This window comes from Gouania willdenowi, chromosome 17 (genome assembly GCF_900634775.1).
Source record: "Gouania willdenowi chromosome 17, fGouWil2.1, whole genome shotgun sequence".
Classification (NCBI taxonomy): Eukaryota; Metazoa; Chordata; class Actinopteri; order Blenniiformes; family Gobiesocidae; genus Gouania; species Gouania willdenowi.
This window is the reverse complement of record NC_041060.1, coordinates 12,465,331-12,479,743: the sequence shown is the minus strand read 5'-3', so window position 1 is coordinate 12,479,743 and position 14,413 is coordinate 12,465,331. Positions and strand designations below refer to the sequence as shown.

Here is a 14,413-nt window from a genome sequence, read left to right as displayed (position 1 = left end):
AGACACACACGGGTGGCCAGAGGAAGAAACCTATAGTATGTCTCTGTCTGTGTATCCATCTGCATCTATCTGTGTATCTTCATGGCTGCGCCATCCTTCTTCCACTGTACACAGGACAGGCTGGTACATCATGATCTAACCACATATCACAGGGCAGTGTAGCTCCTCCATGACCTTGGGGGCACAATTTGTGAGTGTTTAAACCGAAGCAACTTAGTTTCAGGGACTTCAAAACATAAAAAATTACATAAATAAAATAAACATCTTGCAAAGGAATCAATCATATTTTTCACAAAAACAGTTTAACATTGCATTTTATTCCAGTTTTAATCAATAAATTGGTTCGTAGTTTTAAAGGTTGCAACGAAAACCATCAGTGCTTGTTTTCACTGTTTGCCTAAAGTGACGCTTGTGCCTTGTATTAATTTACTCCACATTAGCTCAACATCACACGCGCACACACACACACACACACACACACACACACACAGCCCTATCAGATGAACACAAACACACCTGCCATGCAGGGTTGATGGGAAAATATATTCCACACAGACGACATGATAACAGAATCATTTCACACTTGACTGAACCTCTGCAGCTTCTCTGCGTGTGCGTGTGCACGACCAGTGTGCGAAAAGAGAGAGCGAGAGAACTGGGAGGCTATACTGGATGTGCCTTGAGTGACTTTGCTCTCCACAAATTTCCATTTGATGAGCCCTGAGGCCGCCTCGACAGCAAATGAGAATAGCGTCCAACCGAAAGGGAGGGGCACATTCCTTCAGGACATTAAAACACGTAACATGAAGCGTGTCAGATGAACCTCCACTGAACACTGTGTCCCCCTCTCAGGCTTTATTAACAGGGAGCTACAGCGGGGACAGGACCGTGATCAGCATTAGCCAAACAACGCAAAACATCTTTCGGATGTGGCTTCTTACACATGCAATCATTGTGTTTCTGTCCTCGTGCACATGTGTCTGTGAAGCATCTGTGCAGGTCCATCAGTGGGATGTGGTGTATGACGAACCACCCTTATGTCTCACAGCCTCTGGCAAGCTGAAGGCTAATAATAAATGCAAATTACAATCAGAAGAGCAGATCGAAGCTGAAGAGGATAATTGCACCATTATGGCTGAGTGTGTGTGTGTGTGTGTGTGTAGCTGGTGTCTAAGGGACACAGACAGAAGAGAGAGGGATGAGGCTAATGGCAGGTAGTGATGTAACACAGTGGCTGCTTTAATAGGACAGATGATTTCATGTATTGATGTTATTTGTTAGAGCAGACACACTTTTCCAGTAGCAGAGAATAATCAGTGTGAATGATATAACTATTAAACAGAGACACAAACATTAGGACCTAGAGCATCGTTACTGATGGAGAATACACATCTGAGGATCAGTGAGGGCTTCATTCATTCGGTTATTCATCATCTGTTTGTCTTTTGGAGGCTTTTGCTGCGCTGAAGCCATTTGATTTTGTTCTCAAGCTGTGGTAGACCCTGAAAAGGCCCCCAGTCCATCGTCCATTGTAGGGTTACTTCTGACAGAAAAATCACAGGAACCAGAGTTACATTTTTAAAGCAAGTACTGGTTTTGTCTCAGTTTTATACCTTTAAAATAATACATGACCAAAGTGACCTCTTATTGAACACCACAACCTATGAGTTGAATTGTTAGAGGTGGGACATATAGATGGAAGCTGTGTTTGAAGTTGCATACTACTCGACTCTACGACTCTACTACTGGGACATTTTTTAAGTATGCATGGTGGGCACACTAGTCATACGCATTCCCCCCATGATGCATTGCAAGTGGAATGTAAAATTGACTTGAGACCAGCTTCAAGCTAAAAGTCAAACATTCACTTTTCAAAACAAAAGCATCTCTTTGTGTCTTTCATTAGTTTTTAAAGCTTTTGTAATCAGGGCTCTTGTTTTGAAGTTAACCAGAAGTTTCGTCAGTAGCACAATGGTGAGTCTCCGAAAATCTCTGAAATATCGGCATGAAATGTGTTTCTGCAAGTTTTATGGATCAAATGACTACATGTTGATATTCTATTTGGTCACTTTTTTCACTTAAAATGTATTATAATGGGCTCACAATGATGATACGAGACGATATTTTGGTGGAAAAAAAACAAGCTTTTATTTGAATTCAACTCTAGGCATTCTTACTTACCCTCAGTATTTATTTATCGAGAAATAAAATAAACAGTAACATAAATAAGACCAATTGTTCCACTTTAAAGTGCACAAAGTGCCACTCTGCAAGCAGAACACAAAAACAGAGAGTGACAAATAATGCCAGTCTAAAATGAAAACCAAATAATGTTATCATCATTATGACGTTCTTTAAAACAATATTCCTACCTGTGCAGGAACACCGTTTTGTTTTTACATAAAACATCAAAGTAGAACAGTCGACACAGCCCAGATTAAAGATATGGACATGTTCTTTTTCAAGAATATTAGCATTTCTACATTTTCTGGTAGCAGCTGAAACCTTTGGCCAGTAGTTGAAAAGAAATGCTCGCTTGGGACAGATGTAGCAGTGATAAATATCTATACCTCCCCCACCTTAATGCAATATAACAATACCACTCGTACCATCGATGATAGATCATGTGACACTTTAATACCTGTGTGTGCATGTGTAAAATGTGATAAAAAAAAATGCTTATTGCTCTTACAGCTCTTACACTATACACAGCAGCTTGGGAGCAGCTAATTTCTAGTTCCTGTTCACCACTTTAAACAAGGCCAGAAGGAAAAGTAACTGAGCAGCTCTTCAGCAGCTTTCCACAGAATTAAGTGACACATTATTTTATTGTTTCCTTAAATCACCATCTCCCTGTAACTCGAGCCAAAGGGTTTTACTGCTCATATTAAACAAATGCTTTTAGAATTTACAGAAGGAGACCCCCAGCCTGAGGGTGTGTTACTTTGTGTGTGTTTCTGTGTCTTCATTACCATCATCGTATTTGTCATGGAAAGCATCTTTTTTTTTTTTTTTTACGATCTCAGTTTCTTACTGTCTCAGGGTTTGCTGATGGAGATGGAGCTGGCCCATCTGCTGTTCTTTCAGCCCATTCATCATCACTGCACATCGTTTCTTCATTTCATTTCCTCTTTTTTCCTTCATCTCCTCCCTCACTGGTGGCTATGGAGCGATTCTGCTGGTTGTGGAAAAGATTTACTTATTGATAGATTTTTTCTTTTTTAAAGCAAAACATATGGAAAAATGACACTGTATGATAGTATATGTAACTCCTGAACTAGCTAATATTTACATTAGATCTCTAATCTTCTGGTTTATGAGGCACAATGCCACACCCACACCAAAAGTATTAAAACCTATATTTTCATTGAATAGGAAGCCTAACAAGGTAACCAATAGATAGGAAAGAAATTAGATGATAGATATTTTGTTTCTAGTGTATTTTACAGCTGATTTAGGACCCGTTATCATTAGAGATGCTAATGGAAAGCTAACACAAGAGAAAAGTTAACGTTTATTATGTATTTCAGACTCAGTAATTGTGATTAATCTTAATTGAACTGAGAATGTAATTGTAATTTACTTTCTGAGGATAAAAACATATTGTAATTTAATTATAATTGGAAAAAAATGCTGGTCACTGTAATTGTAATTGAATTGTTATTGAACATGGGTAATTCAAAATGTAATTGACCCCAACCCTGGTCTAGGTGGATCAGAAATGGATCTGAAAATGCAATGAATAGATCATTTCCATTTGAAATTGAGAATAAGGCAGACTTTTCCAGCTTTTACAAAGGTAAATAATTCATAACAAATTAATAATAATTGGAATTTTTTAAACAGATTCCCAAGTTCTTCTTTGAGAATCCCAATATATTTGTGATTTAAAGTAGGTCATATGTGCTTGAGACTATTGACCCATCTCACAAAGCAAACTCATTTCCTCCAATCCATTCCAGTAGAAATATGGATTGGTCTATACCTGTACGGTGTAAAATAACCTTTGCTGGCATTCTAAAAACATTTGCATCTTGGGAAATCCATTACTTTCCAGTGACCACAGGCTGAAATGAAAGATGGGAAGGTTTCACCTGAGGAGAAGCACCGCCATCATTCCTCTGTTTGCACGATGGAGCTGAAGGATGAGGTAATCTGACTGACAGCTATAAGGCGGCCTTTGGAATGGCATGAAGGAGACGAACAGGCCTGAATAGCAGCAGCAGCAGTGTCGGGTGGTGGTGGTGGTGGTGGTAGAGAAATTATGAAGATTTATTCCTTGGGTGCAGCGGCAGCTCTGGCATGATTATGATACCATAACACAAGGTGTCATAAAGAAAACGCTGTCAGCTAAATGAAGAGCAAAGCGCTGAAATGTGCTCCCCAATATGTAATCAATCACTGCTGTCATCCACTACGTCCTCCATCAACAGAGCTGTCACTGTCAGCCATCGGCCGTCTCCAGCTCAGCCGTGACTTTCCTCATTTCTGTGTTTTTGTTTTGTCTGTGTGAGCCTGTAGTGTCCGTGGGTCACTTTGTCTTTTCTTCCCATGGCGGCCACACCACAATTCTTCATGTGAGCGTTGATAAGAGGTGAGGAATCACTAAACAAGTCGGCCACATGCTGCCTGAGATCACACACACACACGCTGTAATATTTCACAGGGTGAAAGAAACGGGTGCATGCATCATTCTGACACAGGCAGAACGGAGAGAGACATCCCTCTGTTATCTCCACACACACACACACTGTCAGAGATTTATTGTACAAGGGTTTAATTGTGCACACACACACACACACACACACACACACCAGTGTCTCTTCTGTGCACATGTTGCCTTTTTTCCCCCTGCACGGACGCACAAACACACATCCATCAATCATTGGCCTTCCTCTACGTCCATTTCCCTCTTCTTCATCTCCTCTCTATCTTCTCTCCCCCTCGTCTCTCCAAAGACAGCTCTGTTCTTCTCTAATTGAAAAAAGATCTCTAAAACAAATATGTCAAACTTAACCTCAGTCATTTCTGATGTGTAATCTTGGGGTTGAGGACAAGTCTGGGTCCAGTATGGTGTAAAAGGAGTAGGAAGTGCCGTATAGGTTTGATTTGCTCTATATATGACTTCATATATAGTGAAATGTGTGCAATAAACAGCAGGCTGACAGCTGTACATGGCTTTCTAATGGAGCGAGTTTAACACTTACACACAGACCATTTACTCTGGTGATTTATGTAGAAAGGCTGCAGACACAGGAGGCGAAGCTCCACTCCTATTAAAAAAAAAGAAAGAAGACTTGTTTTTTTTTTTTTGTTGATGAAATTTGCATGTGATTATGTTGAATTTGTCTTAACTGAGTGTAACAGGTGTTGGGTTTGGACGGTTGGGCAATAGCCACACTCGGGGACTCAGTATTGGGCTCCTCTCTGGTGTGCTGCTGCGCTCCTCTCTGGCGCATGTCTCTCGGTCCCGGCTGCTCACCGCATTTAAATACAGGTAGAATGATTACACCGCACCGCCACACCTGCGTTCAACCATTCACAAGAGCCATTCCCACGCACCACTTCCCCTGCCCCTCCCAGTCTGGACACACACCCCACATATCTCGACCGCCCGACTTAGGCCGGGGTAACATCCGGCCGACCCAACTCTCCCCCGCTGCCCCACGCGAGCGAGAGCGAAAGTCAGCCACAACCATCTGTGTCCCGGGCTATGGATCACCTTGAACGTAAAGGGTTGTAAAGCCAGATACCACAGAGTGATCCACGTGTCCTTCATCCAAACAGAGGGTGACTGTGTGCCCCATGAGGTAGTAGCGCAGGGCGTCAACCACCCACCGGATTGCCATGCGCTCCTTTTCCACGGTGCTATACCAGCTTTCTCTGTCTGACAGCTTCTGGGGTATGCACACCACTGGACGGTCGAGTCCCTGTACCTCCTGGGACAGAACAGCCCCCACCCCTCTGCCGGACACGTCTCTCTGCAAGACAAAAGGCAGAGTGATATCAGGTGTAAAGAGAAGTGGTTCCCCACAGAGAGTTGTTTTTACCTCCTCAAACGCCTGCTGGCACAGCTCTGTCCACTGGACCAGATCTGAGTCACCCTTGCTTGTGAGATCAGTCAGGGGGACAGTCAGGTCTGCAAAGTTCGGGATAAAGCGCCGATAATAACCTGCCATCCCCAAAAACCGCCTCACGCCTTTTTTGGACTGGGGCCGCGGACAGGTCACAAACGCTGCGGTTTTATCTATCTGAGACCACCCTCCATCCAACCGCACACTTTTTCGGGTTGGCCGTGAGCCCCGTCCACCTCAGGGCGCCCAACACAGCGGTCATGCATATATTCAGCCTAGCTGTCATTGCAAATGATGATGTCATTGAGATATGCGGCCGCGTAAGCAGTGTGCGGGTGCATCATTTTGTCCATCAGGCGTCGGATTGTGGCTGGAGCCTCGAACAACCCGAAAGGAAGTGTAACAAATTGGAAAAGAAAGCCGACTTTTCCTTAGACTCTGGAGATAACGGAATCTGCCAGTGGCCCTTGTTTACCCAGCCGGTCCAGGAGTTTGTCAACCCGGGGCATAGGATACGCATCAAAAGCTGCTTTTCAAAGCAACTTTTAAAAATAAGACTTTGAACCCTAACCCTAACCATAACCATAACCTTAAGTTATCTTATAATAATCTATCTTGAAATAAGGCATATCGACGCCAAAGGGGTACCCCTTGCGTCGAATACTGACGCTAAAGGATCCTTCCCGAATGTCAGTATGTGATGAGTTGGGGAGTGAGAATGTGTTGTTTTTCACGTCATAAGTGACCCATGGTGTTGAGTTTTGCTCTCAGGCCCATTACGTATTGAATTTCATTTTTACCGTCCTCCCAGTTTTCCTTTAACAAGTCCAAGACCCCTCATGGTTTCCTGCCGTAAAGCAGTTCAAAAGGAGAAAATCCTGTTGAGGCCTGGGAAACCTCCCGCACTGCGATTAACAGAGGGTTGAGCCAGTGATACCAATTACGCTCATCGTCACTGATGAACTTGCGGATGATATTTTTCAAAGTCTTATTCAGACGCTCCACAAGCCCATTGGTCCGTGGGTGATACACACTTGTCTGAATAGATTTGATACTGTCCTGCCAATCTGTCAAAACCCAACCAACCAAGATCAGGGGATACGTGAGGAGTGTTTTATGGCCACCTCCAAACTATGCGTTTGGTCACCGTGAATATACGTAACCCCCACCGGTGATGCGTTAATCAGAGCCCCGGACCAAACCAGGTCCTAATGGATCATAGACTGTGAGCAGCCTGAATCCACCATCGCTCAGTATTCATCCCCTCAAAGCCTTACCGGCACTCGATAAGCCCCACCTGGGCCAAGGGAGGGCGCTGGACAACCCGGATCACTTGCTCCACCTCCATCGCTGAACACTCCTTGCGGAGTGCCCGGGCTGTCCACACTGCCAGCACTCCTGCTCCGGCGTTTGAGTGACTGTCTGTGGAGTGGGAAAGGCCCCTGGAGCCACCGGGACCTGCAAAGAGAAGGAGGAAACAGTTACTGCCACATCCTTCGGTTCGGAGGGTAATTGTGCCGCTGCTTGTTCCACCATCCCGCCTTCCGACTGGGTGCCACTGTAACAGGTGTTGGGTTCGGGCAGTTGGGCAAAGGCCACACTCGGGGACTCAGTCGGCAGTTTCTAGGGTTTTATTTTTGACACCCACATGCAGCACACCACATTCACACCGATGCTCCCTCTCTCTCCGACGCTCGTGTGCTCCTCTCTGGCGCATCTCTCTCGGTCCCAGCTGTTCAGTATATTTGAAAAAGCTCCGAGTTTCAGAAAGGTGGTGAACCCTCCCTTGGAGGCAGACAAAGATTTAACCTTTCTATTATAATAATGAATTGTTGTATAAGCTATTTTTACATTATGAAAGCTCATAAATAAAGTGACAGCAGGGGCTATTTTTGCTCTGGTCAATACCCATCAAAAGAAGGGAAAGAAAGAGTCCCAAAAAGAATCCAATGGTCCAATCGAACAGAAGAGGAACTGCAGCTGAAGAAGTAACTGCTTTGGATATAGATCAGATTCTGACTCTAATTCAGATGCAATGAACAAAAATAAACACAAATAATAAAGGTAAACATTCGAAAAGGTAATATGAGGTGATTTCCATCATCAGTTCTCTGGCAGACTAATAATGCCAGCCACACAAAAAAAGATCACATACAAATTAACAATAGGAACAGGAACAGAAGGAGATTTCACATGGTAATTAAGACAAAAGTGACCACACATTACTTTTAGACCAGAAATAAATTTGTATACTAAAACACAAAGGATGTTAATTCAGTTGTGCAAAGTGCTAAAAAAGCATAGTCATTTCTTAAATGTGCACTGCAAGCATGGCTGCTTCGCAAACTCCAGCATCCCCTTCGACCCTGTACAGGAGAAAACAGGCACATACTGTAGTACAGACATGGGCAACTGTGGTCGGGGGACCACATGCGACCCTTGATCTAATTTTATGCGGCACCCAAAGTAAATGTACAAAATGACAGAAAAACACAAAAAACAAAAGCAGGAATATATTTTAAAAAATACAAAGAATTAGAACTTTTCAGGAAAATATATAGTAACAGACAAGAAAAACACTGAAAAATACTAAAAAGACAAAATTACAGAAAAACACAAAAACTTATGCCGCAAACCCACAGTACTAACAAACAAGCAAAACAACAACAGAAATAAACACATATAAAACATACATTTTACAGGAAAAATACACAAAAGAACAACAGAAATGTACAAAATGCCTCATAACAAGCAAGACAACAACATTGACAGAAAAACACACATTACTATTAAAAACTCATTGTTCTTGTTATCGCTCAGATTGGTCATTATTATATGGGCTGACATGAATGGTTATAATGTGGCCCTTTGATCAAACAAACACATTTTTGTGGCCCCCACTGTGATAGCACTTTCTTGGGCACATATTACCCAGCAATGTGCCAGCAAATGCACCAGGTTCACATCCTTGTCTGCAGATTCTAATTAAATATACTTTTTAAACAGCCTTAGAATTTCCTTTTAATGCTAATCTAAATGGTCAAAAAAAATTATGTTTATTAATTTTAAACTGATATTTTATCAGTTTTTTTTAATTATTATTTACTTTTTACAACCTTTGCTAAAAACACAGTAATGTCCCTTTATTCCTTAATTAGTGATGGAGAAGGTCAATGGAGGTGTTCCTTTATCTTCTGTATCGAACAAGTCACTGATTTATTTATTCAATAATTCATCCAAAAACTGGTTCATATAAAACTGAGATGACAGTGACGCAGAATGTCACATATTCTTGCCTTCTATCTTTATGTATGTGTGTGAGTGCTGTCACATCTGGGATTGATTATATAGAAAAATAAAAGAAACAGAAGCTCATCCATTTCACCTTTTCATTTTCACCTGCTCACCATGGTTTTTGTATGCAGGAAGGGTTTTTCTCACTCACACGTGCACACACCCTCTCGCCCTTCCTTCCCTTCCATACAGCCCTATAATTTGCCAGATGCAGCGAATCGCCGGTTTCTATGGCAACAACAAGAGGGAGAGTTTTTCGGTTTTGCGCAATTTTGGCAAGAGGGCTGCACACGGACACACACACACACACACACACAGTCATGTGATCATAGCTGATGCAATGAATAGAGGAGTGGGTTGAAGAACACCAGCCCTGCACCTGCAGCCAATGGGATGTTGACTTTGAGATGGTGGCGACGATGGTGATTGGTTCGAGTGAAGGAGGTTAATTTTTATTGTGAAGAGCACACACAAATTATGCTCACACACAGGCAGAAAAACAACATTAATGCACAATGACAAGCCACGCACGCACAGACACATCAATGCACCAAGCGTTTTGCATCGCATTGATGAATATAACACGATGATCTGATTAACTGGGAGTTAACCGTTTAAAATGGATTTTCTCAAATGCCACCATGCTGTAATTAGAGCTGTGCCATTTGGAAAACACAACCTTTAAAAACACCAAAGGAAACGTACTGTTCCTAACATGGACCTGGAGTCATCAGCTACACAGAAATGGGTTTGAGCTGAGCTGATTGAAGCAAGGGGATTAGGCTCTCACACACACACGCACACACACCCACACAAACACACACACTGCAGCTGGTTGGAGCTGATAAGGAGAATTTTCCACCCTTCAGGGAATCAAGCTGAAGAGAAAAGGGGCAAAGAAGAGGACATCAAGTGAAGGGTCAGCAGTGGGTGGGTGAAAAGCAGAAAGTTAAGGTGACCTCACATTCAGACCAGGTCAAATATAGCCACAGACAGTCTGTGTGGGTGGGTGCATGTGTGTAGTATCTGCAGTGTCTTTTACAGCTGGTTTAAGGGAACCAGAACAGCAGCAGCTAATCAATAAACAGCATGTACGGTAAACACAACAAATACACACTGTCAGTTTATCAATGAACCGTGGCGCTTTGTCAAAGAGTGGAAACAGTCCTCCCAGGACAGAGACTTTTATCACAGCAGGGGCCACAAAACTGTGATTCTCCTCCCACGTTATCAATATTCACATCAGCGTTTAGAATAAGGACCAATGTGAGCATTAATACCTAATAAAAACATAGCGTTTATGTGATTTTGTTGTTTTGTGTAAATTTCTGTTATTGGGATGTTTTTCACCATTCATTTTAAGTAATTATTAGTCATTCTGGGTGTTTTTGTGTGTGCTGATTGTGTTTTTTTTTCTTCATTGTCCTTTTGTGTATTTTCTTTTTTTGCGTGTATGTGTATGTGTTTGTTTATTTTATAATATTTATGTTTATTTTTGTAGTCCTTTTGTGTATTTTCTTCTCTTTTGTATATTTAATTGTCATTTTGTTTGTTTTTGGAGTCATTTTGTGTGTTTTCTTTTTTGTGTGGTTCTGTTGTCGTTTTGTTTATTTAAGATTATTTATGTTTATTTTTGCAGTAATTTTGTCTATTTTTTGCTCTTTTGTACATTTCATTTTGTATGTTTTGGAGTATTTGTGTGTTGTTGCGTTTGTCATTTATATTTATATATATATATATATATATATATATTTTTTTTTTTTTTTTTTTGTTGTGATTTTGTATATTTTATGTTTTTTCTGTATTTTTAAAATATTTTTTGGATTCATCTTGGGTTTATTTGAAATCATTTTGTGCATTTAATTTGGGAGTTACACATAATTAGTCCAAGAACTGCATGTGGCCCCCAGGCCACCAGTTGCTCATGTCTGATCATATAGATTTATCATTTTTACAAGGTTAAGCTTCATAATCTATAAAGTATGTTATATGTAATGCACAACAATTTCAGACCTTTGTAAAATACATTTATGTTTCAGGGCTGAGAAGGTAAACCGGATTTACAATCCAAAGAAAGAGAAAGAACACTGATTCTTTAGGAAGAGAGTGCAAATGAGGTGTGCTTGCTTCACTGCATCATGTTTTCTACTATTAAAAAAATGTCTATTTAATGTTTGTTATGATCCACACTTTAAAATAATAAAATGTATTAAGAGTGACAGATAATTCAATTTGGCAAAGAACTGAAGAAATGTAGGAACATCAAATCAAAAATAATTTTAATAATTTATTTAAAATAATTGTTCTTTTGAAAAGCATTTATCCCACAGGGAGTATGTTTTAGGTTTATTTCTGGAGGCCATTTTGAAATGCCTTTGACTATAACAATTTGAGATCAAATATGAGGGGAAAAGAACATCTACTGATACAGTTGTCCTTTATTTGCCCTCAAGAACTCAGAGAACATTCTGATGCTGCACAAACATGTCTTTACCGGAACAATGCGGGGGCTTCTTACGCGCATGTGACGACTGATGCCCAACACGTCATCTGACAGGGAAGCCCTCCTCCCTACCAGTTCCTGTCAAGCTATGCAAGTTCCCTTTTTGTACTCTGAGCCAGGCTTTGCAGGGATGTAAAGCTCTGGCCAATCAGAGGCTTCGGTATTTGCATACATCTACATGGCTAGTGTCTCGTGCAAACTGAAGGAGCGACAGTGTAACTTCACCTTTTTCTCAGCGATAATAAAACCCACCAACTGACCTTTGACGAAAAATGTAATGGCCTGATTAATCCTTTCATTTGCCTTCCAGTCAGACAGAGTGAAAAACAAACTGCATTTGTTTGTGTAATTGCCCATGAGCGAAGATGATTGAGGGAGAAAGAGGTATAGTGTGTGTGTGTGTGTGTGTGATGGGGGTACTAGTACATAAACAGGGGAGATGGATGAGTCTATTAAAGCTAATCCAGGCTATTAGAAAGCAAAGTGTATGAGTGTAAGGAAAGGGATACATACGACTGGTTAATGGCTCTAAATACAGACCTAAATGCAACTCAGGACTGTTGGAGATGATTATAAATGCACCCAGGGGCGTCACACGAGTTATGAGCTCTGTGCACTATAGGCCACTCTGGACCGTCCTCCTTCATCCATTGGCCTTATATGGTCACAGGACTCCTCTATGTCTCACAGCTCAAACACAGCCACACACTCAGGATGAGTAATCACAGTACAACTTCAGACTCACTAGTTGTGTTGTTGAATATACTGTGATTAAAGCCTTCTACTGTCTAGAGTGCATTTGGTCTTTCCTGTTGGGTAAGAATCGACATGTCAGTCCTTGTCTTTCTGTGAGCAGTTTGGTTTCCTCACACAGCCTGAAAGAAATTCTGTGAGGGTGATCAGAATGTCTAAATAGACCGCCATGCTAATCAATGTGTGTGAGTGTGTGTGGTTCTTAAAACTGTTTTGGCTCTAGTACCCACTTTCACTTACTTTTGAATGCAAGTCCCCCCTTATGTCCGACTAGAAGATTCTGCTCAGAATACTGTGAAAAACAACGATAGAGCATAATGAAGGAATATCAGAGAGAGCACAGTTCACCGAGACAAATTCCTCGTGTGTGTTCAATGCATTACTTGGTCAATAAAGTTGATTCTGATTCTGATGAATGAGTGATAACACACATTTTAAAGAATCTCATCTCTCAATAAAAGCAATGTGTCTGTCTGTCTGTGTGTTCCTCAAATATCTCTGCGGATTAGGATCAGACTGACCTGAGAGGGTGTGCATCGTCAGATTTGCTCTGACGCCCAACCCCCACGCCCCACCTCCTGAGTCAACTGACTCAGTGATGATGTCATCAGTCCTACCTCTACAGTGATGATGTCCCACCCTCAAACACAACTTCATTTGGCCATCCATGAAAAAACTACTTACCCTGCCACTTTTCTATCGCAACACATATTTATTATGGCCACTGCACTAGTTTTGTAAATAAGTGGAATGAAACAGTATTTAGTGCCTCCTGAGAAGATGTATCTCTATTGTTTTTATCATTTCCTGTCACTCCCTCCTGATGTGGAACCAAAACTGACCCTTGTATTTTCAGTTCATGTTCCAATGAAGATCATTTCTATCAAGTTTGTGTGTTTTTAGTGTCATTTTGGGGGGGGTGCTACAAATCTCGATATTTATATCCTGGATTTATCTCGAGCTTCACCTAACCAAACCATCCCTGTCAGAGAGAAGCTGTCCTACGAAGGTCAATAACAACATGCTATATTAAGCCAAGTGATTTCAGCCTGCTACGTGCACGCTCCCATAAAAGGGGTGGAGGTTGCAGCGTCTGACCAATCACGACAATGAAAAAACCTGGCAGAGCGACCTATTTTACAATGGAGGAACAGCTTATGATCTCGAACAGATATAGTGAATTCAAAACCATGATGACAGTGAAGAGCAACTGTAAGGGCAGCGCACACCAGGAGGGAATGGTTAGGAGGTGGCGCTTTTATACTCGTTCAGATCTGATCCACTTCAGAACCTGGTCCCGACCAGGTTAAGTGTTGCTTAAGTTTAAAATTTGACTAATTAAAATCCATAATTCAGAACAAAAACAACAATGATGTTAAGTTAGACACCTGTTGTTTTCAAAATCGGGAGTTTTTACCACATTGCCAGGTCTACATCAGTTTTAAAACTGAAAATGTTTTAAATGAATCAGCCGAAACTCATTCAATCAAAACCCAAAGTCATGCGCAGAAAGGGAAACATGTTCGCAATGTCATAACAATTCACACGACAAGTCTTACTGCCCCCTGGTGGTGATAGAAAATAGAAAAACACTATGCATTATATTGACAGTTTTCAACACATGCTTCCCAAATGTGTTCAGAAATGCTCTTGGAAAAGTGGATGATCGTTTGTCAGGATGAGTTTTTATGGAGCACACTTCCTTTGGCAGAGCGCCATTCACCAAAAACTGATGGTTTAGTTAGAATTTTTTGCAAGCTATAAAACCTGCCATGTATTTTAAAAGAAC

At 41.3% G+C, this 14,413-nt stretch overlaps 1 protein-coding gene across 1 annotated transcript; it reads right to left on the bottom strand.

Moving 5' to 3' along the window:
• Positions 1 to 5,539: 5,539 nt before the first annotated feature.
• On the bottom strand, positions 5,540 to 13,281 carry LOC114479609 (uncharacterized). Its single transcript, XM_028473369.1, has 4 exons — positions 13,264 to 13,281; positions 12,865 to 12,916; positions 7,352 to 7,532; positions 5,540 to 5,981 (listed from the first exon to the last, which is right to left on the bottom strand). The coding sequence occupies exons 1-4, from the start codon at positions 13,279 to 13,281 to the stop codon at positions 5,540 to 5,542; spliced, it is 693 nt and encodes a 230-aa protein (XP_028329170.1).
• Between the last annotated feature and the right edge of the window lie 1,132 nt (positions 13,282 to 14,413).

Bases quoted from the DNA above. Each gene is read 5' to 3' on its own strand.
- LOC114479609 (XM_028473369.1), bottom strand. The intron at 7,533-12,864 runs GTAAGTGAAAGT...TTCTCTTTGCAG, and splicing joins GGGGGGACTTGCATTCAAAA to GTCCCGGTGGCTCCAGGGGC. The intron at 5,982-7,351 runs GTAAGGCTTTGA...TTTGTCTTGCAG, and splicing joins GTGGGGCTTATCGAGTGCCG to AGAGACGTGTCCGGCAGAGG.